Source organism: Miniopterus schreibersii, assembly GCF_964146895.1.
Source record: "Miniopterus schreibersii genome assembly, chromosome: 6".
In the NCBI taxonomy this organism is placed as follows: domain Eukaryota; kingdom Metazoa; phylum Chordata; class Mammalia; order Chiroptera; family Miniopteridae; genus Miniopterus; species Miniopterus schreibersii.
The window spans coordinates 2,460,599-2,484,918 of NC_138107.1; the positions used below are offsets into that span (position 1 = coordinate 2,460,599).

The 24,320-nt window shown below is 48.7% G+C and overlaps 3 protein-coding genes across 9 annotated transcripts; all 3 read left to right on the forward strand.

The window, feature by feature from the left end:
* The first annotated feature begins 335 nt into the window (after positions 1 to 335).
* On the forward strand, positions 336 to 6,379 carry MRPS18B (mitochondrial ribosomal protein S18B). Of its 2 annotated transcripts, XM_081141491.1 has the most exons (7): positions 336 to 452; positions 2,104 to 2,212; positions 2,304 to 2,401; positions 2,529 to 2,597; positions 3,873 to 3,939; positions 5,195 to 5,254; positions 5,828 to 6,379. In XM_081141491.1, exons 1-7 carry the CDS (start codon positions 375 to 377, stop codon positions 6,118 to 6,120), a joined length of 774 nt encoding a protein of 257 aa, XP_080997617.1. In that variant the 5' UTR covers positions 336 to 374; the 3' UTR covers positions 6,121 to 6,379. The 2 variants fall into 2 exon arrangements, with proteins under 2 accessions (XP_080997617.1, XP_080997616.1); XM_081141490.1 differs by lacking the exon at positions 2,529 to 2,597.
* A 402-nt stretch (positions 6,380 to 6,781) lies between these two features.
* Positions 6,782 to 20,490, forward strand: ATAT1 (alpha tubulin acetyltransferase 1; the record flags this gene model as incomplete). Of its 6 annotated transcripts, none has more annotated exons than XM_081141480.1 (13): positions 6,783 to 6,948; positions 7,391 to 7,451; positions 7,543 to 7,634; positions 7,756 to 7,816; positions 7,939 to 8,052; positions 8,242 to 8,343; positions 14,774 to 14,819; positions 14,937 to 15,005; positions 16,564 to 16,635; positions 16,803 to 17,046; positions 19,564 to 19,643; positions 19,738 to 19,780; positions 20,143 to 20,490. In XM_081141480.1, the coding sequence occupies exons 1-13, from the start codon at positions 6,842 to 6,844 to the stop codon at positions 20,315 to 20,317; spliced, it is 1,266 nt and encodes a 421-aa protein (XP_080997606.1). In that variant the 5' UTR covers positions 6,783 to 6,841. The 6 variants fall into 6 exon arrangements, with proteins under 6 accessions (XP_080997607.1, XP_080997609.1, XP_080997606.1 ...); XM_081141484.1 differs by lacking the exon at positions 6,783 to 6,948 and adding an exon at positions 7,004 to 7,234; XM_081141481.1 differs by lacking the exon at positions 14,937 to 15,005 and having other exon boundaries at positions 6,782 to 6,948.
* A 200-nt stretch (positions 20,491 to 20,690) lies between these two features.
* On the forward strand, positions 20,691 to 24,319 carry LOC308559170 (uncharacterized protein C6orf136 homolog). Its single transcript, XM_081141488.1, has 6 exons — positions 20,691 to 20,921; positions 22,182 to 22,583; positions 22,857 to 22,945; positions 23,131 to 23,331; positions 23,875 to 23,944; positions 24,022 to 24,319. The coding sequence occupies exons 1-6, from the start codon at positions 20,850 to 20,852 to the stop codon at positions 24,133 to 24,135; spliced, it is 948 nt and encodes a 315-aa protein (XP_080997614.1). The 5' UTR covers positions 20,691 to 20,849; the 3' UTR covers positions 24,136 to 24,319.
* Position 24,320: the final 1 nt, after the last annotated feature.

The window sequence follows — 24,320 nt, forward strand, 5'->3', positions numbered from 1 at the left end:
CTTTCCTTTGCCCTCGCCACTTCCGCCCTCGAAAACATTTCTCACCCTGGGTTGGCGGAACTGGGCTGGCGCATGCGTACTGAGGGAATCTCGGTCAAAATTGCCTTCAAAATTGTTTAAAAGGCAAACTCTAAGTATCAGATCTAAGAATCATAGTGACTGGTTCATAAAAAACTCAATTTTGAGGCCAAATTCCACTGTGACGCAGTTGAATTTAGCTTCTCTACCTTGCCCGCCCCTTTCTCGCTTCCGTCCTGACGCAAGTGCGTGGCTGCCGGCCGCGCTGCAGGCTGGTCCTTGGCCCTGCCCTAGTCAGTTTCCCAGAGCATGCGCAGTCGCCTTCCCGGCCATTCCGGGTTTGGGCGTACGTCAAGATGGCGGCCTCCGTGTCGAATAAGCTGCTGAGGTGCCTTCCTAGTCTTTCGTCCTTCAGGGGTGCCTACGGAGTTCAGGTAACTCCTTGGAGCACATTTTGTACAACCGCTACTTAGTTATGCCTTCTCTAGGTCGTTGCTCCACCTCTGGGAACCGGGAAGTGGACTTTCCCTTAGCGCTTATGCCTCCTCTGTCTAGGCAACACTTTGCTCCCACCGCTCTTCTTCTTCCACTTACCCTCCTTAAAGCTCCGTGCACTTTTCTAAAATCCTCACCCGAGGATATGTTTATTGGCTTTCTAGAGAGAGAAACACTAATCGGTTGCCTGTCCTAGGCTCCCCTACCAACGATCGAACCCGCAACCTGCTTATGTGCCCTGACCGGAATCGAATCCGCAACCTTTTGTTGTGTGGAGGACGCTCCAACCAACTGAGCCACCGGGCCAGGGCTCCGCGATTTTTTAATCCCCAGCCGAGAGCAAAGAGCCAGGGTTGTATTTCATTCTCCTCCGAAGCTGTCGTCTGTGCTAAATAACTAGATGAGTGCCCCCTCCCAACCCTGTCATGCACAACCAACTCAACGATGCGAATGGTGTCTAAATCTGTGATGCCCTGGAGGGCCCTTGGCTTCAGGGGCACTAAATTCTACCGGCCCTGCTGTCTCCCAGTAAAGCCGGCACACATCTCGACCTGGTGACTGGTTTCCCAGCCCTCCATCTCACTTAGTCCGTTTATTATCAGAGCATACGTGAAAGTTTAACTCGTTCAGTCCTTTGGATTGAGATTTCCCTCCAGCCTCATGTACTTACCATCCTGAAGGTTCTTGGTATGGCAGGGCCCGTTTTTGGTGGGGTTGGGTGGGATAGGACTGCTTGCCCAGCTGCCACTCCCTAAAGTGGGACTGAAGAGTGGTGACGGGTCACTATGGAGTTAATGACAGGCCTGGTAGCTTTAAAGCTAGCGTTAGGACTCGTTTGTTCTTCGCTGTGGAATGTTGACCTTCAACTTTTATAAAGCTGGGGAGCACAATGATTCCGGATTGGATCAAGTTGGAGACTCATCTGACCTACACATCCCTTCCCTGCCATACATCTTTTTTTAATTTTTAATTTAATTTTATTTTTTTAATCTTCACCCAAGAGTATTTTTCCCATTGCTTTTCAGAGAGTGGAAGGGGGGAGGGGAGAGAGAGAGAGAGAGAAACATTGATGTGAAAGAGACACATTGATTGGTTGCCTCCCTCAGGGGCCCCAGACCTGGGAGGGGGATCGAGTCTGCAACCAAGGTACATGCCCTTGGCCAGAATCAAACCACAAACCCTTCAGTCCAAGGGCCAATGCTCTAACCACTGAGCCAAACCAGCTAGGGCCCCTGCCACACATCTTATGTCCCTTTTATTTTCTTCACCCTTTTCCCCTCTACTAGACTCCATTCATCCCCAAAAGCAGGAATACCTTCTATGTGCCAGGTTTTTAAGTTGTCCTCCCAAATAAGATTGCCTCTCAGTCACCTGTACGAGTTATCCTCTAACATTAGCTTCTTTCAGGACCTAGCTGGAGATAGAGAAAGTGATTGTTGATGTCACTTTAACCCCAACAAATGTGTTACCATTCATATATATTCCTGCTGTATTCCATTAACAGTAGATTCCTCATCTCCGAGTTTAGGCAGCAAAACAATCGGGTTCCTTCTTTGAATTCATTTTTTTATTTTCACCCTTCTTTTATAGGTTCCCCTCCAAACTCTCTGCACCAAAGCCCCCCTTGAGAAAGATTCTTTGCCCCCGGTGCCCATTTCCCCTTATAAGAATGAACCCTGGAAATACCTGGACTCAGAAGGTACTTCTAAATGGGGGAGGGTCATGTGTGGTTTGAAATAAATGGACAGAGACACTTCCTCCACCCTAACTTTTGTGGTCTTTCAATTCAGAATACCAGACCCGCTATGGTTCTCGCCCAGTCTGGGCTGACTACCGTCGCAACCACAAAGGTGGAGTACCCCCGCAGCGGACTCGAAAGATGTGTATTGTGAGTTTCTGACAGTGGCACATGGATGGGATATGAAGTGTGGGTGGAGACCACAGTGACAGTGGCAGCAGCATTTCTTCTGATAGGGCTTGGAACATCGTCACTTACCAATTTCTTCTCTCTACAGCGTAAAAATAAAGTTGCTGGGAATCCCTGCCCTATCTGCCGGGATCACAAGTTGCACGTTGACTTTAGGGTAAGGAAAATCTTTTCTCCAGGATGAGGCTCTGGAGCCTTTATGCAATGCTGAAGAGATAGCGGTAGGTGCCCCACTCTTCAGATCCCAGCGCCCCTACACTCCATTTTGCACTCACTTCCTGGCACTATAAGAACATCTCCTGTGTAGTCTTTTGCCCTCTACTATGGATTATAGTAAAAAGAGTCATTCCTTACCTATGAAATTGACAATCTAAATTGGCAGGCAAGAAAAATGCCCATTTCTAATGGGAGAGCAATGCCCAAAAGTTCATTTATATCCATCACAATTATTAGCAAGTAGATTGGGCTAGTTTTTTTCTGAGGTTTTATTTCCTTGTCACATTGACATTTGGTGGCATGCTGAGACTTGCAGCTGGAGGGAAGATACATAAAGCACTTTTTTGAAAAGCCTTTATTGTGAGGACAGGACTTGCTTCTTACAGAATTAAAAAACCTTATAAAGCTGATAATGGGAAAGTGTTCTGAGCTTGCAGTGAAGTAGAAGATCAGAAGCTGAATGGCTGGTTATTAGGGAAGTTGGAGGGCATTGGTGTATCAGTCAGCAGATGAAGGTGTGTGACTGTTCTCAGGCCCCTTCTCACACAAATTGTAGAGGAGTCCAGTAGGTAACTTGTCAATTTCAACTGTGTACGATCAGTTAACAAAAAGGTATTGTAACCAATTTTATACAGTTTATAATCACATAACAAGGGAGAAAGAAAGATTACAGATTTAATAGTGTAGATGATTCTGCTTCCACAAGTGTACCTGCTTCTTCCTTGGGTCTCACTTCCTGTGATTAACTTGCTAGCTGAGAGTCATTCTATGTAATTAACTTTAAAATTGATCTGAGTAAATATACACTACATACAGCATGCTACTATAGGCCTTAATTATCCATCTATGCACAATACAACATATACTGTATTTTCTGGGTGGTTTCAATGATTGTCAACTGACTCCCAAATTTTTTGCATAAGGGCTGATTTTTCAACCTGACCCCTGGAGAGGAGAATTCTGTATGAGTCTTAGTGACACAGTGTAGGCCGTGCGTGTAAAATGGGTGAAAGAACAAGAACGGGGAAATGTTTGCTGGGGTTTTCACAAATATATTCAGTAAAGTGATAGAGCTAAAACTGGGACATGGAGGGCAGCACCTGGAGAGACAGAGAGGTTAAGGTCATCTGTGTGGATGTGTAGGGATTGTGCACTTTCAGTCTCTGATGGTCTTCCTGCTCTCCCCCCACTCCTTCCTCTACCACTTTCCCCACAGAACGTGAAGCTCTTGGAACAGTTTGTCTGTGCTCACACGGGTATCATCTTCCATGCGCCATACACAGGTTAGCCCATCATCCCTGTCCCCACCAGAATAGCACTTCTTGTTTATTCAGATGACAAGTATTTGTTTGGTGGCTCCTACCATGGCATAAAAAGTGCAATTGAACCCTTTGGAAATTTTGGCGTAATGGAGATAGTTACATGCCAAAACAGTTACATGTGGACCAAAGACACAGGCAGGTGTCACTGCAAGCCTAAATATAGCTTCTGAAAGATAAGTGGTATGATTTTTTCCTTTCTTTAGGGCTCTTTGCTTTGTATGTGTGTTTAATTGATTTTTAGAGAGAGGGGAAGGGGGAGAGAGAGAAAGAAACATTCACATGAGAGTGAAACATTGATCGGCTTCCTCTTGCTTGGCCCCTACCGGCGATTGAGCCCGAAACCTTGGCATGTGCCCTGATGGGAAAGCGAACCAGCAACTTTTTGGTGCACCAGATGACACCCAACTCTGAGCCACACAGGCCAGGGAGGGCTTTTCACTTTTACAAAAGGTTTTCTCATAAATTGATCGCCCCATAAGTTCTTTTATACTGCTGACAATTCAGTTAGATTTCCCAAATTTGGAATTGTAAGCTTAACAATTGAAGATTACAACTGTTCCCTAACTACAGCCACAGGCTAAAGCTGGGTTACTGCCGTGTATTTGTTTTCAGTGTCTGCCACTGCTTCCAGGCTACAATGGCAAAGTTGAGTAGCTGAGACAAAGATTCTAGGACCCGAAAGGCCTAAAATATATACAGAAATGTTTTGTCAGTGCCTGCTAACACAAGTTAAATTTGCAAAGAATCAGAAGTTACCATTTTGGGGATGGCAGCATGATTGGTGGAATTCGGTTTGTCAGGGAGTTTTCAAAAGTACTTTTAAACTCCTGTCAAGCTGTAAAAACTGAAGAGACTGTTTTGCTACTCTCTCAGATTGCCTTCCCCAGACCTGAAATCCTTTCTTCCTTCATTGATTTTTTTTCTCTGCCCAGTTTAAGCACATTTGCCTTTTGAATTGTGTTCTGTTCCCTGTTTTGGAGCCTTTACCATTAAATGGCTTCTCTGTAGTGGCTGGACCCTCCAAAGTTTTTATCCCAGCTCAGAGAGAGAGGACTTCTTCCTATTGGGCAGATGGGGAAACAGGCCCATGGAGGAGTCAGGAGAATGGGGAGCCAGATCTTCCAAATCCGCCCTCTCTCACCGTGTTGAAGTGGTGTGTATTCTTTACCTACTGTGCCTGATAGAATGAGTAGAGTTACGGTTTTGGTTCCCACAGGAGTCTGTATGAAGCAGCACAAGAAGTTGACCCAGGCCATCCAGAAAGCCAGGGATCATGGTGAGTGAGAACGGGCCCAGAGAAGTTTTCTTAGACATCAAGAAGGTGACTTAGGGCTAGAGGATAGATATAAATGCTCCCACCTACCTGAGAAGTTGGTACCCATCATGTTCTTCCAAGAATCTCGTTACTCCACTGTCCCTTATTCCCTCTCTTGACTCTCTTGTCATTGTCCTCTTGTTCCTCCTCTTTTTCTTCCCTCTTTATAACTGTTATTCCCAACGCCATAGCTAGATCATAGGAGGAGCTTGGTATAAATTTCTGGCTGGCGCTTCTTAATACCTTTCTACAAGTTAGAAAAAAGTGCCCCTCCATTAGGGCAGATGCAGCTTCATAGCCCTGGTGCAGGGCTGCACAGCTTGGTGGGCAAGAGCCCAGGCAGTATGTCAGCCCACACTTCCCCCTTGGCCACTTGGCCTTTGTGCAGTGTACCACATGCGTGAATGTACCCAGTCAGTAGCTGTGACTGTTTCCTTCCTCCCTTTATGGGTTATTTTCCTTCCTGTCTCTCTTAATCTGAACTACCCACCTTGCTCCCTTCCCTCACTTTCTCTTTTTTTTTAAATCCCCTAGGTCTCCTTAGTTATCACATTCCCCAGGTTGAACCTCGGGACCTTGACTTCAGTAACTCTCATGGAGCTGTGAGTGCTACTCCACCAGCTCCCACCCTGGTTTCAGGCGACCCCTGGTACCCATGGTACAGCTGGAAACAGCCACCAGAGAGAGAGCTGTCCCGCCTTCGTCGGCTGTATCAAGGCCATCTCCGAGGAGAGAGTGGCCCCCCACCTGAGTCAATGCCAGAGGTGCCACTCACAAAGCCAGCGGAAGCCTCCACTGAACATGCAGGCTCCCAGAGGCCTCTCTAGGAGCTATAGACTGGGAAGGACGTGGAGGGATTGGGAGATAATGCCTAGGAATTACTTGCTGGGCCAATGGCAGGTTCAGCGTCAGTAAAAGGAAATAATTGTTGTTGGAGGGGATAAATACATGTGAGGCTGAGAGAGGGCAGTACAGATGTGAAAAACCCTAATCCCCACGCAGTGTAACTAGATGGGCTCAACCTTCTCTTGCTGTTTCAGACCCCTGCCTGCTCGGCTCTTCCACAATAAAGCTGTGTCTCCTGTCCTCTGGAGTGAGTCTCGGGGAAATGGGTGCTGCTGTGGGGAGAGGAGTGGTCAGGCTGGAGCCACCCCAACCAGTGACTGTTGGGACCAGAAGCCACCTGGAACGGGCGGTTGTGCGGTTCTGCATTGATCACTTGTGGGCCCCCTGTGCCTGGGGCTATGTTCCAAGGCCCACACCTCTCAGCTGATGGCTAGAACTAACGGCTTGGAGAAGACACCAGGCCTAAGGAAAATGCATTGCTAGGCGCCCACTGCCGGGGGCGGGGTGGGGGGGAGTGGAGTGGCGTTGCTAAGGGACCGCAGGTCTGGTGGGAACAGCACGGTCACAGCCCGAGCGGTGAGGGGCGCGCTGTGTGCTGGGCCCCGCCCAGCTGTGAAAGGGCACGAGACTTCAAGGGGCGGGGCTCCGGTGGCTGGACGGAAATTACGTAGCGCGGGCGGGGTCGGCCACGCACAATGGGCCATGGAGTTCCCGTTTGATGTGGACGCGCTGCTCCCGGAGCGGATCACCGTGCTGGACCAGCACCTGCGGCCCCCGGCCCGCCGACCCGGAACCACAACGCCAGCCCGGTGACATCTCAAACCCGCCCCGAGGCCTTTCTCTCTGGGTTCCCCTAGAAACCTGGCCGAGGCGCCACGCCCCCTTCTCACTGACGAGTGACCCTCCTTCTTGGTGTCCTGGCACAAGCTGTTGGTGACTTTTCATCCTACACTTAGTAGGATGGATGTGCTCGTGGGTCTATGACATTCTACCCCTCGGCCAAATACGTGGTCCCAGCCAAAGGATGTGGTTGACCCGCGTTTCCTGCTTCCCCACAATAACCTCAAGGGAAGAGGGAGTGTGGCAAAAGTTTACGTACCAGAGGGTGGGTTAGAAAATCAGATGGGAAGACAAGATAAAGTCAGTCTTAAGTGCTGAACCTGGGTTGCAGTTGTGGTCCAGGTTCCTGGGAGTAACTGCTCAGAACCCTTATTCAGTGATTATCTGACTTTATCTCCTCTCTTTCTATAGTATTGATGTGCAGCAGCAAATTATGACCATTGTAGATGAACTGGGCAAGGCTTCTGCCAAGGTATTGGGGACACCTTTCGGGACAGTAGATAAGGAAGGCTTAGATCCTTTGGAAGGGACTTGCAGAAACTCTGTCTTTGTCTCCCTGGCAGGCCCAGCATCTTCCTGCACCCATTACCAGTGCATCGAGGATGCAGAGTAACCGTCATGTTATGTATGTGCTGAAGGACACCTCCGCTCGACCGTGAGTGCCAAATGCTTTTCCATCCTGTATCCTTTCCTCTCCAACCCCTTTCCCTTTTTGACTCTACCTCTCTCGGGTACTAACTGCTACTAACCTGTTCATTATTTTCCCCATCCTATAGGGCTGGAAGAGGAGCTATTATTGGTTTCCTTAAAGTTGGATACAAGAAACTCTTTGTACTGGTGAGTGCTATTGGAAGCTGAGAGTTCATATGCCATGATTTCTGAAAACAAAAGTGCTGAAGTTTGGGAGGTGGCCACACTGTCTTGGTCCTAAAATATATTTGTTGTTCTTTACCCCTTAGGATGATCGTGAGGCTCACAATGAGGTGGAACCACTTTGCATCCTGGACTTTTACATCCATGAGTCACTTCAACGCCATGGCCATGGGCAAGAACTCTTCCAGTATATGTTGCAGGTACCACTTCTCTCTTCACCAGTCTGTCCAAAGGGAGATTAAAGGCCCCTTTGCTGTGAGCTCTACCAGAGCCTCTACCTCCCCCTCCCCAAGATCTGCACGTCCTCCTAGTCCCTTCCCAGGCTCCAGAGTTCTGTTGGCATGTTCTCCCCACATCTTCTCCTACCCTAAGTCTCCTGTTCCCTGCAGAAGGAGCGAGTTGAACCACACCAACTAGCCATTGACCGGCCCTCACAGAAGCTGCTGAAGTTCCTAAATAAACACTACAACCTGGAGACCACAGTCCCACAGGTTAGAGGTTTCAGAGGGTAGATTCCCACTGAAAATTCACATTGGATTCATTTATTATTTGGGGGCAAGGAATTGGCACCTTGCAAGCACAGTCCCCATTATACGCTCTCTATTTTGATTCATCATGGCTGTTTTGTATACCTAACATGTTTGTGCCCAGACATAGCCAGCTCATTTTCACCTTGTTTTTACACAGGCTATTACTTATGCAATCAACGTTTATTAAGGGCCCAGAATAATATACATTCCCTGTCCTCAGGGAACTTTGGTCTAAAGTGGGGAAGGTGGTTTGTTTATAAGTAAATGCAATATAATATTACTAATGCTAGCCATTCACTCAACAAATATTTACTGAGCACCTGGCACTAGGAAAATACTTTATTCAACAAAACAGATAAAAGTTTCTGCGCTTGTGGAGCTTATATTTTAGTTGAGGAGGCAGACAGTCATAATAAACAAGTATATCCTGTGGTTGATTCTAAGTGCTCTGGAAAAATGAGAGCCAGTGAGCGGGCTTGGGAGTGCCATGGTGGGGATGGGAGAGTGTGGGATTGCAAGTTTCAGCGGCATAGGCAGGGAAGGCCTCACTGAGGAAGTGTCATTTGAACAATAAGTTAAAGGAGGTGAGAATAAGAGCCAATATCTGGAGGGAGGGATCCCAGGCCAAGGGAACGGCTAGTGCAAAGGCCCCGAGGTAGGAGTGTGCCTGAAAGAGTGACCTGGCTGGTATGACTAGAGCACTGTGAATGATGGGGGGGGGCTGGGGAGGGATTGATGAGATCAGATCTGTAATGGCAGGAAGAACATTTTAGGCCTTAAAGCTATTTCAAAGTCTTTGGCTTTTACTCTGTGTGAAAAAAGGGAGCCATCCTAGGGGTTTGAGCAGAGGGATGATATAACCTGACTTTTAATTAGATCACTTTGACTGTTAAAAATAAGCAGCAAGGCCCTGGCTACTGTGGCTTGGTTGGTTGGAGCACCATCCCATACACCAAAAGGTTGCGGGTTCAATTCCCAGTCATGGCACATGCCTTGGTTGCGGGTTTGATACCTGGTCAGGGTGCGTGTGGGAGGCAACCAGTCGATGTGTCTCTCTCTCTCACTTTCTCTCCCTCCCTCCCTTCCACTCTCTCTGAAAAGCAATGGAAAAAATATCCTCAGGTGAGGATTTAAAAAAGAATAATTAAAAGAAAAAGTAAAATAAAAATAAGCAGAAGGGGAGCAAAGGCAGAAGCAAGCAGACCAGTTAGGAAGGAATAATCCCAATGAAAACTGGTGGTAGCCCGGACCAAGATGGTAGCAATACAGTTACTAAGGAGTGGTCAAATTTTAAATATTGTTAAGTTAAAGCAAGGAAAATTTCCTGATAGATTCTCGGTGGGGAGAGAGGGGGGAGTTAAGGATGATTCCCAAGTTGTTGGCCTGAGAAATTGGAAGGATGGAGTTACATAAACTGAGATGGTAGGTGGAGCAGTTTGGGGGAAATAGTAGGACTCCGTTTTGAATATGTTCATTGGAGATGTCCATAAGTCCAGGCTGAATACACAGTTGGGTATTTCCCTGGAGTTCAGAGAAGAGGTTTGGGATGCAGAGTCTTCAGCATACATAGGGTATTGAAAGCAGTGAGACAGGATGACATCACCAGGGAGTGGTAGAGAAGTTGTCCAAAGATTTGAGCCCTTGGGCATTCTTTTAAGAAGTTGGGGAGGCCTTGGCCTGTCCCTTGTGGCTTGTCATCCCACGCACCAAGAGGTTGCTGGTTCCATTCCAGGTCAAGGGCACATGACCAGGTATCAGGCTCCATCCCCGGTAGGGGGCATGTAGGAGGCATCTGATCGATGTTTTGCTCTCACATCAATGTTTGTCTCCTCCACTCCCTACAAATCAATAAACTATTCTTAAAAAGAAAAGAAGTCAGAGAGGAGAGGAAGAACCAGCAAGTGTGACCAAGGAGTAACTACTGAAGTAGATGAAAACTTAGAGTAAATTGACCTGGAGGCCAGTAAGGAAAGTGCTTCCAGGAAGAAGGAATGGCTTACTGATTCAAATGGTGCTGACCAGTGAGGTAAGAAGAGATCTGGGCAGTGACTTGGATTTAGCTTCCTGAGGCTGCTGGTGATCCTGACGAGCTACGGTGCAGTGGTAGGTGGAAGTCTGGATGTGGAGTGGGTTTAGGAGACTGAGAAGCTAGGAACTGGAGACAGCAATAATAGGCCACACTTTTATTTATTTATTTGTTTTTATTGATTTTAGAGAAAAAGAGAAACATGGATTTGTTGTTCTACTTATTTATGCATTCATTGGTTGATTATTGTATATGCCCTGATGGGGGATCGAACATGCAACCTTGGCATATTAGGACAATACTCTAAGCAACTGAGCTACCCAGCCAGGGCCTAGCCCACTCTTATTTTTGTTTTTTAATATGTTTTTATTGATTTCACAGAGAAGAAGGGAGAGGGAGAAATAGAAACATCCTCTTACATGCCCCCTACTGAGGATCAAGCCTGAAACCAGGCATGTGCCCTGACTGGGAATCCAACTGTGACATCCCCGTAGGTCGACACTCAACCACTGAGCCACACCGGCTGGGCTAGGCCACTTTTTTAAATGCTGCTTTAAGGGTAACAGAGAAATAGAGCAAGAGCTGGAGAGGGACTTGGATCAAGAGCTTGTTGATTCTTTTCCGTTGTAAGAACTAATAGCATAAGAATAACCCCATACAGAGAAAATCTGACGTAAGAGCAGGTGGGAAGAACTGCTGAAGCAGTGTGTTGAGTGGGTGGGTGGGGCTGGGATTGGGCTCCTTGGACAGGAGCAGGAACTGTAACAAGATTTGATTGATATGCTTTCTGAGGAGGCATAAGGACACCATGGTGAGTGCTACCTTGGGGTTAAAGTTGGGTAAAGAAAGGTTTGATATATGTTTAACCTTGAAAGGTGAGTGTTGGAGGACAGAAGTGGGTGGGTTAAAGGACTTCTCATGTGGAATATCCAGCAAGAACTAAGGCGGAGAGGTATTAAACAAGCTGCCTGGGCACTGTAAGCAGTTTGGTGTGGCTGGAGTGTGGGCATGTGCTTGGGAGGATGAGAGTGGGTTGGTTGACATTACAGCGTGATTAAGGTAGATGGACGGGCCTACTGAGAGTAGGGGTAGGGAACGTCGAGCAAAATCATTTGGTCTGGCTCTGCCAAGGCCTTACCAAAGAGAAGCTGTTCAGCCATCATATTAGGGGTGAGTTAATTAAATGTTTGCCCAAATATAGCAGGCTAATTTTTAAGTTGATAATTTTATATGGCCTGAGAATGTTGTTTTAAATATCCAAATGACCCTTGGCAGAAAAAAGGTTGCCCACCCTTGACTTAGAGTGTCCTTCCACATATATTTTTCCATTAAGAGGCCGTAGAGAGCAGTGGAAGGACACAGTATTTAGCATGACACATTACACAGGTGATGTAACACCAGAGCAGGATAGCGTATAACTAATACCGGCTAATGTGTGCTGAGCTCTGCCTGGTATCTACATGCACCATCTCAGCTGACCCTTGTACATCTCTTTGAGGTAGATGCTACTGTTGACTCCGTTCTGGGTTTCTACAGATGAGTGACTTGACCAAGTTCACACAACTGAGTGGTAGAGCTCAAATGTGAACCCATAGCTCACTCCTCACAACCACACTGTATTCCTGACTGAAATGGTACAGCTAGAAGAGTGGCGCTTGAGGCCCAGCTCTGCCACTTGTAGCTACTTGGCTTTGGGCAAGCCATGTCTCCAAGTGTTGTTTTGTTCATTCTCACCTGATGATATTTTTCCATTGACTTTTAGAGAGTGAAAGGAGGACAGAGAGAGAAACATCTATGTGAGAGAGAGACATCAATAGGTTGCCCCCTGCACGTACCCCTACTGAGGCCAGGGATCAAACCTGCAACCCAGGTATGTGCCCTTGACTGGAAATCGAACCCGAGACCCTTCGGTGTGCTGGCCAATGCTCTGACCATTCAACCACATTGGCCAGGGTTCCAGTCCTTTTTTTTTTTTTTTTAATTTTTCCCGTCTCCAGTCCTTTTTTACTGTTCTTTAAAATAGGATTATTGTGAAGTCCAAATTGAATGTGATAATAAAATCACTCTAAAATGATCAATTATTAGATATCAGAGTGGTACCCTGTCCTCCAGCTTGTCTTCCCTAGACAGCGTCACCCATTTGAGCCCTTAAATCCTCGTTTTCTCAGTGTTTGTATCCTTAACCCCTGTGGCCTTGTCAGTGGGTTTTGTTTAGATAGTTCTGGATGCCTGCCTTGACATTTTGTGCACTTCATAAGGCTGGGTCCTGGGAGAACCTAAAAGGGTCTGGCTTTTTGTGTTTGAGATAAAATTCACTATTTTAACTTTTTAAAATAAACAACTCAATGGTTTTGAGTATATTCACAGTTGTTACAGTTACTACCACTGTCTAATTTCAGAACATTTCCATTTCCCAAAAAGAAACCTGGTAGTCATTAAGCACTCCCCACTCCCTGTCCCCAGCCCCTCTTAACCACTAACCTACTCTCTATGGAATTTCTTATTCTGGACATTTTATGTAAATGGAATTACAATATGTAGCTTTTGTGTTTGGCTTTCACTTAGCATAATGTTTTACTGGGGTTCATCCATGTTGTAGCCTGTATCAATACTTCATTCCTTTTTTTTTTTTTAATACTTCATTCCTTTTTATGGCTGAAAAATATTCCATTATGTGGCTCTACTACATTTTGTTTATCCATTTATCAGCTGATTGATATATGGTTGTTTCCAGTTTTTGTCCATTATGAACATTGTGTATAAGATTTTATTCACACTTATATTTTCAATTCTCTTGGGTATGTATATACCTAAGAATGGAATTGCTGGTCATACGGTAATTCTTTAACTTTTTGAAGAACCAACAAACTTTTTCCATTGACTACATTTTACATCTTCACCAGCAGTGGATGAGCGTTTCGGTTTCTCAACATCCTCACCAACATGTGTTATTTTCCTCTTTTTAAAAAATCATCATCAGCCCAGCTGGGTGTGGCTCAGCAGTTGAGCGCCGACCTAGGATCCAGGCGACCGGGTTGTGGGCTCCATCAATGACTCTCTCATCATTGATGTTTCTATCTCTCTCCCTCTCCTTTCCTCTCTCTGAAATCAATAAAAGATATATTTAAAATAAATAAATAAAATAAAAATAAAATAAAAAATCATCATCATCCTAGTAGGAATGTAGTATCTCTTTGTGGGTTTGATTTGCATCTCCCTAGTGACCAGTGATGATAAGCATCTTTTCAAGTGCTTACTAGCCATGTGAGTATCTTCTTTGGAGAAACATTTATTCAAGTCCCATGCCCATTTTTTAAATTTTTTTTTTTTTTAATATATTTTTATTGATTTCAGAGAGAGGAAGGGAGAGGAAGAGAGACAGAAAAAGAATGATGAGAGAGTCATTGATCGGCTGCCTCCTGCACGCCCCCTACTGGGGATCCAGCTCCCAACCCCAGGCATGTGCCCTGACCGGGAATCAAACCATGATCTCCTGGATCAGAGGTCAATGCTCGACCGCTGAGCCACACTAGCCAGGCCCATGCCCATTTTTAAATTGTGCTCTTTTTTTTCTTGAGTTGTAAGAGTACTTTATATATTCTAGATACAAACACCTTAAAAATATTTGCAAATATTTTGTCCTGTTGTGTTTATGAGTTGTCTCTTCATTTTCTTGATAGTGTCTTTTGAAGCACAAGACTTTACTTTTGATGAAGTGCATTTTGACGAAATCTGTTTCTTTTTGTTGTTTGTGCTTTTGGTGTCATATTTAAGAAATTTTGTCTAATCCAAAGTCATAATTTTCCTCAATGTTTCCTTCTAAGGTTTTCATAGTTTTAGCTCTTAGATCTATTTTTAGTTGTTTTTTTGTTTTTGTTTTTGTCTGTGGTATGAAATCGAGATCCAAATTCATTATCTTGCATATGGATCTTCAGTTGTCCCAGCACCATTTGTTGAAGAGACTATTCTTTCCCCATTGAATGGTCTTGGCACCCTTGTTAAGAATCAACTGGCCATAGACACACGGGTATATCTCTGGACTCTGTTCATTCCATTGGTCTCTGTGTCTATCCTAGGCCTCTACCACACTGTTTTGATTACCGTGGCTTTGTAGTATTGAAATTAGAAAGTGTGAATCCTCCCACTTCGTTCTTCTTTTTCAAGATCATTTTGTGTGTTTGAGGTCCTTTGCCACTCCATATCAACGTTAGGTTCAGCTTGTCAGGGTCTGAGTGTTTTACTGAGACTGTCAGGAAGGCTAGCATTTGTTCCTCCCACTGTGGCTTTTTTAGCACAGGGTTCTGTACCCAAGTATGTTCTGAGTGGCTGAATGGACAACCATATTTTGCTTGTTTTGTCCTATAGGTGAACAACTTTGTGATCTTTGAAGGCTTCTTTGCCCATCAGCATCGTAAGTGTCCTCACCTTGTGTTTGTTGGTCAAGTAGTTGGGGTGAGGGAACAGAAAGAGGTGGGCTTTTGGTCCAACTGGTCCCCTCACTGGGGCACCACCGCTTCCTTCCTCACAGGGCCCTCTGCTCCCTCTCTGAGGGCAACTCGACACTCTCGCGCTGCTGTGGTCGATCCTACGCCCGCTGGTAATGCTGCACTGAATAGGTGCAACAGTAGTGCTATGATGGCTAGTTTCTCTGGCCACAGAGCACAATGTGATCTGTGGGCAATGTGGACAAATTCTAGAGCAACCCAAGTCTCCAGCAGTCATTACCCATTTGCCTTTACCATCATGGGAGCTCAGTGCATTTGAACTTGTCAAGACTTTTAACTAAGCAAATTATTGGGAGCCTGTTTGACTAATGCTCATGGAACCTTTTGTTGCTTCAGTTCCATAAAAGTAGGCCAGAGTCACATTCCTTTGTAAACCCCTCACGTTTCCATCAGTCAATGAGGGACAGACAAGTGCAGTCAGCCCTTCCATTTCCAGTCATAGAATAATGACATGAATGGCCCGAAGTTTAAATATTAGTTTTAGAAGATAATGCTCAGAATTTATAACATTTCCAACCAAATAATGAAATTGATCTGGAGAAACTAGACCTAGGTGCTGAGGTGCTGAAATGCTGCCCGGGTTCCCCATTCCATCCACATGCTCCCTGCCAATCTGAGCCCCACTCCTTCCTCATTGCCTCCCCAAGGTGGAGAAGCACAGCCTGTGCTGGCCATGCCATGCATCCCTGCATAGAAGGGCCCCTCTCCCAAGCTGGCTGTGACTACTAGCTCTCACCTCCTCCATGGCAGGAAAGGGAGTAACCATCACTTGACCAGTCTGGTACCAGTTATCGGCTTCAGCCAGTGTCAGGCCCTGAGAGGCAATTCATGTCCACGCCTCGCTTTGGTTTCCAAAGCTGCTGCACCCAGCTCCTGCTGGCATACAAGCTGTGAGGGGGTGAGAGCCAATAGGACCTGAAGATCTCAGGTCCACAGTCCAGGGCCAAGCACAAAGCTTATGTGGATGTGCTGAGGAGTCTCTTGTTGCCACACATGATGGAGAACCTCTTGGGAGGGAAAGGGAGGGAGCAAGGAAAGAAGTGAGGGAATAGGAGGCAGCGCCTCGGTCCGTGCCGAGCCTCCCACTACTCTGATGGCTCCTTTCCAGATTCTGTGTGTGCTTGTCACCCTCTTTCCCCGATAGAACTTAGATCTTTCCCATCTTTGCACTGGAAGGAGAGGTTCTGCTCACCCCACCTCTCCTGACCGCTCTAAAGCAATTCCTGATTAACCAAGGACTTTGCCCGTCTCATCTAGAGGGACCTGGGGTCCTCGTTGGCCTGGCTGGGACCATTCCACTGCCCCAGAATCCCAAGGGCCCCTGGCAGCGCCCACTGACAGTAAGAGCTCACCTCCCCTGGCTGCCCTTCTCCACCCCCCAGGCCCCAGAGTCTCCTCTGGATCCTTCCCCACACTGCATTGGGCCTGCTCCTTCTGGCTCTCCTCAGAAGTGCTCCAGTGACCCTGAACCCCCTGTGCTGTGATGGTATTGCTACAGAGCTGCTTCTGTGATGGCCTGAACTCTCCTCCTTCCCCAGGAAGAACTGTGGTGTCAGGGAGCAGAGGTTTGGGGTCGTGGGAGTAGTGGCTGGGAGGAGTACAAAGTGTGTCTCCTGATGTTTCCCTTGCCTGTGTCTTCTCCACCACCAGCTCCAGCAAGGAAGCTTCCACCCAAGAGAGCAGAGGGAGACATTAAGCCATATTCCTCGAGTGACCGAGAATGTAAGACTGGGGTAGGGTGTCTGGATTGGGGTGCCCTAGCTCAGAGGAAGAATTCATTCTCTCTACAGGCTCTGATTTCCTCTCCCCTGATCTCTGCTGTCATGACTGTCTTCCCTCCCCTGTTTTTTCCCTTTCTCTGTCTTGCTCTTTATTCTCCCTCTCCCCAGTTCTGAAGGTAGCTGTGGAGCCTCCCTGGCCCCTAAACAGGGCCCCTCGCCGAGCTACACCTCCAGTCCACCCACCCCCCCGCTCCAGCAGCCTGGGAAACTCGCCAGAACGGGGTCCCCTCCGCCCCTTTGTGCCAGAGCAGGAGCTGCTGCGTTCCCTGCGCCTCTGCCCCCCACACCCTACTGCCCGCCTTCTGCTGGCTACTGACCCTGCAGGCAGCCCAGCCCAGCGTCGCCGCACCAGGTAATAGGAGTTGGAGGGTTAGGGAGCCTCAAGACTGTCAGAGTGTCAGAAATGGCAAAGGACAGTTTGTCAGGGACATGAAGCAACAGGACAGGTGGATTGGAGAATATATTGGAAAATATCTGTGGGAGTGGTCTGGAAACAAATGGCAGTGAAGGAGAATAGGACTTTATATGGAGTCTAGGGACCCCAATTTTACAGTGAGAGTTGGGAGGAAGGGTAGGAAGAACCCATATCCGTAGGTAGGGGAACTGAGCCTCTAAGTTGGGGGAAATGTGGGTGTGATACTTGCTAGGAAGGAGCAGTGTAGTGTCTCTTGATACAGTTGGGGGCCACTGACTCGATGTCAGTGCCTTATGTGGCAGGAGGCCATCAAGCAGACAGAATAAGTATCTCCTGTGTTTCTCTCCCAGCTTTCTCTTCACTTCTGACTTGTTTTTCTCTTCCCCCCTTTTTCCCTCTCCCTACCTCCTGTCCATAACATCCTTCCACAGCTCCCTTCCCCGCTCTGATGAGAGTCGATACTGACAGACAGCTAACCCCTTCCCCTCCCTAGGAGACCATGGGTGGGCAGACCCCTCTCCCCAAGAACCCCAGACCTTCCCTAGAAGGTCTCCTCCAGGATCCAGTGGAACCTGACAGAGCCCATAGGATTCCCTCTTCCCCTTTCTTGGACAACTGGATTGTCAAGGTCCCAGATGGCCTGATAGTTTGTAGCTATTCTTGTCATAGAAAGCACCCCTTCTCTCCTAACTTGGTCTCTGAAACTCTCCCACAGACAGCCTGAATTGCTGCCAGACTCTGGTTGTGCAGCTCATACTAACTATCCAGAGAAGCACACTCTGGCCTGCTGTCAGACTCTAGGACACCATGGAAGGCCCAAAGGCCTGCACTGCCAGGGAAACCTTTTCAGGAATCTTGTCCATGGAATAAATCCCACATTTCACTCTACAGTGTCTACTGGTGGCCCTGATACTGCTTTGTGCTACCTACTACTCTTACCTTTTAGACTGCTCGTGCCAGCCAATGAGAGCTGTTTCAGAGCAGTCCAGTTAGGTAGGAGAGGGACTTACAGCTCCTTAAAGGGATCCTCTCAACATTGCTAAACTCCAATACGTTTTGTTTATGTGTCAGGGAACCCCTGAGCTGATGACTGCATGGGGCTCCAGAGACTCACCACACTTCTAAAGACACCATTACTTCCTCCAGACCCAGATTCTGTGAGGCACTTTGATTCTTGGCAGTAGATCCCAGCAAGCACCCTGGGATAACTCTTTGCCATATTTCAGAAGATAAGCCTGAGTCTCAAGGACCTGTTAGCTCCTGGATCCCTCCCTCCCCAGTAGTTAGATGGTGATATATTCCTGTCTTGAGATGATGGGCGAACCCCTCTCTGGCCTTCCTGTCTTCTTTCCTCCATAGCAAGAACCTTTTTCCCTGCTCCATACCCAGGATATAAAACATCCTCCCCCCTCTCTTCCCTCTGAATGTGTGGTAATCAGGTACCCCCACTGTGTTCCCCCAAATCCTTGGGAGCAGGATCTCCCTTTCTCCCCATTCATTCCTCCTTTTTCTTCTCCCTCTCAGTGTTGTCTGAATAAAGTGTGAATTCCTTTGTGTTTTTTAAATGGACATTTTCAATGAGAAAAAAAACACACCAAAAAAACAACTTAAGGTCTCAGCCTCGTTTGTGTGTCACATCTTTTCCTGGTATTTAGAGACCTCTGTCCCTCTCGTCCTCATTGCTGAGATCTGAAGATCTTCTAGCAAGGAGTCTCAGAGCTCCCTTGCAGGACCTGGTGTCCACCCTTCCCCCTCTTCACTGCTGGATCTTCTGTGGATTCTGTCTCCTCTCCTGTAGTTGCTGGATCCCTCTATGTAGGCTTCTATGTCTACTCCTCATTCCCTCCGGAGACCTCAGGCTCTCCCCTGTGACTTCTACCCTTCACCCCAGGCCAGCCCTTGCTGAGATGTCAAGATTTACCAACATCCCTGGAATCCACTAATTGCATCCCTGTAACAATCCCCTAATTGTTCCCTGGATTCCTCTTTCCACTCCTTCTCTCCCACCAAACCCTTGGACCTCTCTCAAGACAGTGCCTTACCTCCGTTGAGTTCCCAACACAGTCTGTCACCTGTCTTCATAGGCTCCCTCCCTTTTCCTCCTAAATCAACTTTTCCACTCCCTATAATTAAGGTAACCATGTTTTCCAAACCAAACAACAGGGCACCTGGTCCCACAGATTGGTTTTGTCTACATGTAAGTCTGTTTTTGTGAGATGATTTGCACCACATTTATTAACACATTACTCCAACTAGAAAGAGTAAAGCAACAAATCTGGATTGCTCCAGAAAATCTTTGTGGTATAAAATGAGCTCCCTTTTCTGGGGCCCAGCTTAGATTAAAAGCCCCAGGAAGTATACCTACCCCTCTCTGCTCCTCTCCTCTGATTCCTCCATACCCACTCATCTTCCATCCTGTACCCTCTTCCCCATCATCTCCCATTTCTTCTACAGGGGGACTCCCCCAGGGCTGGTAGCCCAGAGCTGCTGCTACAGCCGTCATGGGGGGCTGAATTCCTCATCCCCCAACATAGGTAAGTATTCATCCCTCCTTACCCTCAAATCAAGTAGGCCATGTTCACTGCTTGCTCCAGCCTTGCCATGCACACATGCCTGGTATTTCCGCAGGCAACCAAGAATGGAAGCAGGGGGAACAGGAAACAGAGGATAGGTGAGGCCTGATCCCCTCCCCTCCCAGCCTCCCAGTACCTCTGTCTCCTTTCCTAACATCACTCTCAGCTCCTTCCTCTGAAACCTTATCCTCCCAACTGGACACTAGCTCCCGCCCAAAAAAAATCCTCCTACCTACTAACATCCTACAAGCCAGTTTCCCCTAAGTTCAACTCTGGTTCTTCCCTTTAGCCAGTTTCCCTGTAAATTCAACACTCGTACTTCCCTGAGGGGTTTCAAGTTTGGACACAGCACCAATGGTTTCATCCTCATACATAAGAGCCAGACAGACCCTGAGAGTCTGATCTTAATTCCACGTCAGTGCCCCCATAACCCACTCTCCATCTCCCTCCTACCTACCAGGTCTGCCAGTGAGGAGCAGATCTTGTCACAGGATGGGTATGGGGAGGAACCCATGCACACAGTTCCTCCACAGGCACAGGCCCCACCAGCCCAGTATTGGACAATGGCTGGGGACATGTTCAACGCCAGGTTCATTCGAAACTTGCAGGAACGTCGCAGCACCAGGCCTTGGTGACTGCAGCCCCGTTACACTTTCAAAGTCAGTGTTACCTCTCACTACAGGAGGCAGCCAAAGCCCACCCTCAGTATATGCATTCATTCGTTCGTTCATTCAACGGGCTTGCTTAGCAGTGCCAAATCATTTGTATCTTATTTTAATAAAGTATTTTTATCATGAGAGCTACCGAGAAACTTGACTGTCGTTATTTCAATCTCACCCCACTCACTGCACCCAGTTCAGCCCCACCCCTCCCCAGCTTTTTGCGCAAGCGCCCATGTGTGGGAGCGGAGCTCGCGGCCGCTAATTTACTGCGCAAGCGCTCTAAGGCAGCAGCCAATCCGCTAGCGCAGGCGCACTTACAGCAGGCCATGCCTCGCCGCCTCCCTGGGACCCCGGCAGTGCGCAAGCGCGCATCGTCTCCGTTTCCCTCCCCTCAGCCCCTGACCCCCCCTCCTTTCCCCTTCAAGAAGCCGGCTCTGGGGCGCGCTCACCCCGTGAGGAAGCCGAGGCCGCGCTCGGGAAGCGCGCCGTCCGCTCGCGCAAGACCATGTACCAGCCCAGCCGGGGGGCGGCCCGGCGGCTAGGCCCCTGCCTCCGCGCCTACCAGGCGCGACCCCAGGTGAGAGCAGGCGAAGCGCCGGGAGGCGAGGGGGCGGGGAGAGACCCTCGTCGGGCCGGCGCGAGGGCGGAGCGCGCCCCACTCCGCGCAGGCTCAGTGACGTCCCACCGCCGGCCCCGCTGGGTCGGGCGGCGCGGGCCGGGCTCGGGGGCGCGGGCCCCGGCGGCGCCGCCGCTCCGGCGCGCGGGACGTTGTCGCTCGGCGGCTGGGGCGGGCGGGCGGCGTGGAAGCTGGGCGCGGCCGCACTTCGCCCGCGGCTCCGCGGTTGTCTTACCTGGAGGTGATTTGAAGGGCGGGGGCGGGACGGTTCGCCGCCGGGCCGCGGCGCCGTCCGGAGTCGCTCGGAGCCGACGGCACAGACCTGCGGGCGCGCTCTGCAGCTCGCGCATCTTGCACCGGGACAGCGGTTCCGGCGGGGGGCCGGCCCGGGTGCACCCGCTCGGCGCCCGCGCCCCGGGCGGGCAAGATGGCCACGCCCCCGGCGGAACCGGCGCCACCGACACCCGTGGGGACGGAGGCGCCCGCGCGGCCCGCTCGCCTTCCCGAAGCGACCACTCCGGCTCCTGGGGGAGCGGAGGCACTCGGGTCAGGCCGGACGTTGGGCGACCTCCTCCTCGGTTTCAACGTCGTCAGGCAGGAGGGAGCTCGGCCTTTGTACGCTCCTGGGCTTGTGTCATCAGTGGGGCAGAAATGAGAGCTTACGTTTGTATATCCCTCTACAAGGCGCAGTTTTACTTAGGTTTATTACTGCACAGAGCTCGTAATAACTCAGCGTGACTTCATCATCCTCGTTTCGAAGGGCACTTACAGGAAACGGGCCTAGGGAATGAGAGGGCCGAAGGGCTCACCATAGACTTGGCACCCGGAGAAACGTCTCCTGTTCCAGTTGGGCTTTTTTCTCTGTACATCTGCCGCACACACTTCACAGAGTTGTGTCGCAGGCCACATCATTTCATCCGCGGTGCAATAAACCCTTATTCATTTTTCCATTTTTCAAACGCGTGTGGGCCTCGCTCTAAAAGGTGGGACTGCCCCCCAAAGTATTGGAATCTTAACTGTAAAGGGATTTGCTGTTGTTGGGGGGGGGGGGTGCGCTTGTCATGGGAGTGTTTCCTCCTGGAGATGGAGGTGAATCCATCCCGTGTTCCTCTCACAATTCCCTCTTCTGTCAGGAGGTGAGATTGGAAGTTAATAAGCATTTTGGATGAAGGGCCCTTAAGCAGCTGGATTCTATTTTTCCCCTTTGTTCTTCCTCCTTAGGACCAGCTTTCTCCATGGGCTCTGCCATTCCCACCCCTGTGGCCCCACTCCACGACTTCCACTTCTCCATCCTCTCCACTTTTCTGGTCTCCCCCACCTCCACGCCCTCCCACTGGGCTGCTTTCCCGAGCTGCCCCACTACCTCTCCCTCAGGTCCAGGCCCTCACCTCACCATGGATGGTTCTCCCTCCAGGAAAGGGAGAGGAGGGACCAGGACCTGAGTTGCATAGCGGCTGCCTGGATGGGCTTAGGAGCCTATTTGAGGGACCTTCCTGCCCCTATCTTGGGGCTTTGCTATCTTTCCAAGCCCCTGTGACTGCCCGCCCTTCCCCCGCCACTCCATCAGGAGATCCCAGTATGGAGGAGCACCTGGCTGTCATGTATGAGAGACTGAGACAAGAGGTAAGTCAGTTCAAAAGTGACCATCCACAGTGGGAAGGGATGCAGGTAACACTTGGAAATGGAGGGATAGTCAATTGTATTCTTGGAGCCACAAGGCAAGCATAGAAATATGTTACGAATATTTCCCAAGAAGATAATCCTCAGTTTTGATTAAGGAAAGTTAAACATGGCACAGAAATGACCTTTCACTTGGGAATAAGGCACTAAAAATAGAAAACAGAAATAGGATGTCTTTTCTTTCCCACTGGGTTGATGCCTTCTGCTTCCACCTAGCTTCCCAATCTCTTCCTTCACTCCCATGACTACACACTCTACTCGTCGGATGTGGAATTCATCAATGAGATCCTGAACATACGTACCAAGTGAGAATCCAGGCACCAGCAGGGCGGTGGGAAGAGGAGGACCTAGTGCTGTGCACTTGACCTTTTTTACTTACTAGAGAAGGTGCTAGGCTGCTTCTCTACAACTGTTCCCCATTCCTCAGACAGGCTGGTCCGGTTTTCTGATTCTGCCATCATGAGATTTCTTTCCCATCCCTTCTTCACAGGGGCCGGACGTGGTATGTTCTGTCACTAACCTTCTGCCGCTTCCTGGCCTGGAACTACTTTGCACAACTTCGGTTGGAGGTTCTACAGTTAACCCGCCACCCTGAGAACTGGACCCTGCAAGCCCGCTGGCGGCTGGTGGGGCTGCCCATCCACATGCTCTTTCTGCGTTTCTATAAGCGTGACAAGGAAGAGCTTTACCAGTAAGAGAAATAAGGAAGGACCCACGCTCCAGTCCATTTCCTGATCCTATGCTTTTAGGACTGGTGGTCTGTTCTCCCAGATAATCCTTCGCCTACCTGACTTGACTGCAGGTTCCTTGAGGGCAGGGATCTTGTTTTAGTCTCCTTTACTGTAACAAAAATAGGGACTTTGAGTACATTAGGAAACCTTTGAACTCAGCTTATTCATGTATATTACCTGGCACATAAGTAGGTATTCAAAAACTTACTTAACAAGTGAAAATCCCTGCCTCATAAGTTGAGCCTCACCACCTTAGATCAGGTAGGATCCCACGACATTATTAGGCTCACCCCAAACACAACAGTACGCAGACCTTGTGGAATCATCTTGGTGTCAGACATTCTGATTTAATTGGGACAGGGTGCAGCCTGGCCATCAGGATTCTTCAAAGTCCCCAGGTGATCTAATATGTAGCACAGTTGAGGAACTATGAGTTTAAACAAATGCTTGAATTAAACTTTGGAATCAGTCACCTTCCCTCTCAGCCTCTCTTCCTTCACCAGGACCTATGATGCCTATTCCACCTTCTACCTGAATTCCAGTGGCCTCATTTGTCGCCATCGCCTAGACAAAGTGAGTCCCAGGGCCGGATGGGGTAAGGTGAAGGGTTAGAACATCTTGCTAACTGGCATTAACCTTCCTCCCTGCAGCTGATGCCTTCACACTCACCCCCAACACCTGTGAAGAAGCTGCTTGTGGGAGCCCTGGTGACTCTGGGGCTGTCAGAGCCAGAACCCAACTTACACCTGTGTCCCAAGGCCTGATCCAGGAACTTGAGCGAGGGCAGCACCGAAGACTTTGCTATGCACAAGAGGAGATGGGGGTAGCCAGCTTCTTCCCCTCTTCTCTCTCCCGCCCCACTTCCCTCCCTCCCTTGCGATCTCTCGTGCTGTGTAAAGCTGCTGTGTAATTTAACTTGTAAATAATAAAGTCTAAGTGAAAATACGAG

Excerpts from the sequence above, each read along its gene's own strand:
- MRPS18B (XM_081141491.1), top strand. The coding sequence starts at position 375 with ATGGCGGCCTCCGTGTCGAATAAGCTGCTGAGGTGCCTTCCTAGTCTT. Across the intron at positions 453-2,103 it reads GGGGTGCCTACGGAGTTCAG|GTTCCCCTCCAAACTCTCTG; the intron begins GTAACTCCTTGG and ends CTTCTTTTATAG. Across the intron at positions 5,255-5,827 it reads CCAGAAAGCCAGGGATCATG|GTCTCCTTAGTTATCACATT; the intron begins GTGAGTGAGAAC and ends TAAATCCCCTAG.
- LOC308559170 (XM_081141488.1), top strand. The coding sequence starts at position 20,850 with ATGTACCAGCCCAGCCGGGGGGCGGCCCGGCGGCTAGGCCCCTGCCTC. Across the intron at positions 22,584-22,856 it reads ATGAGAGACTGAGACAAGAG|CTTCCCAATCTCTTCCTTCA; the intron begins GTAAGTCAGTTC and ends GCTTCCACCTAG. Across the intron at positions 22,946-23,130 it reads ATCCTGAACATACGTACCAA|GGGCCGGACGTGGTATGTTC; the intron begins GTGAGAATCCAG and ends CCTTCTTCACAG.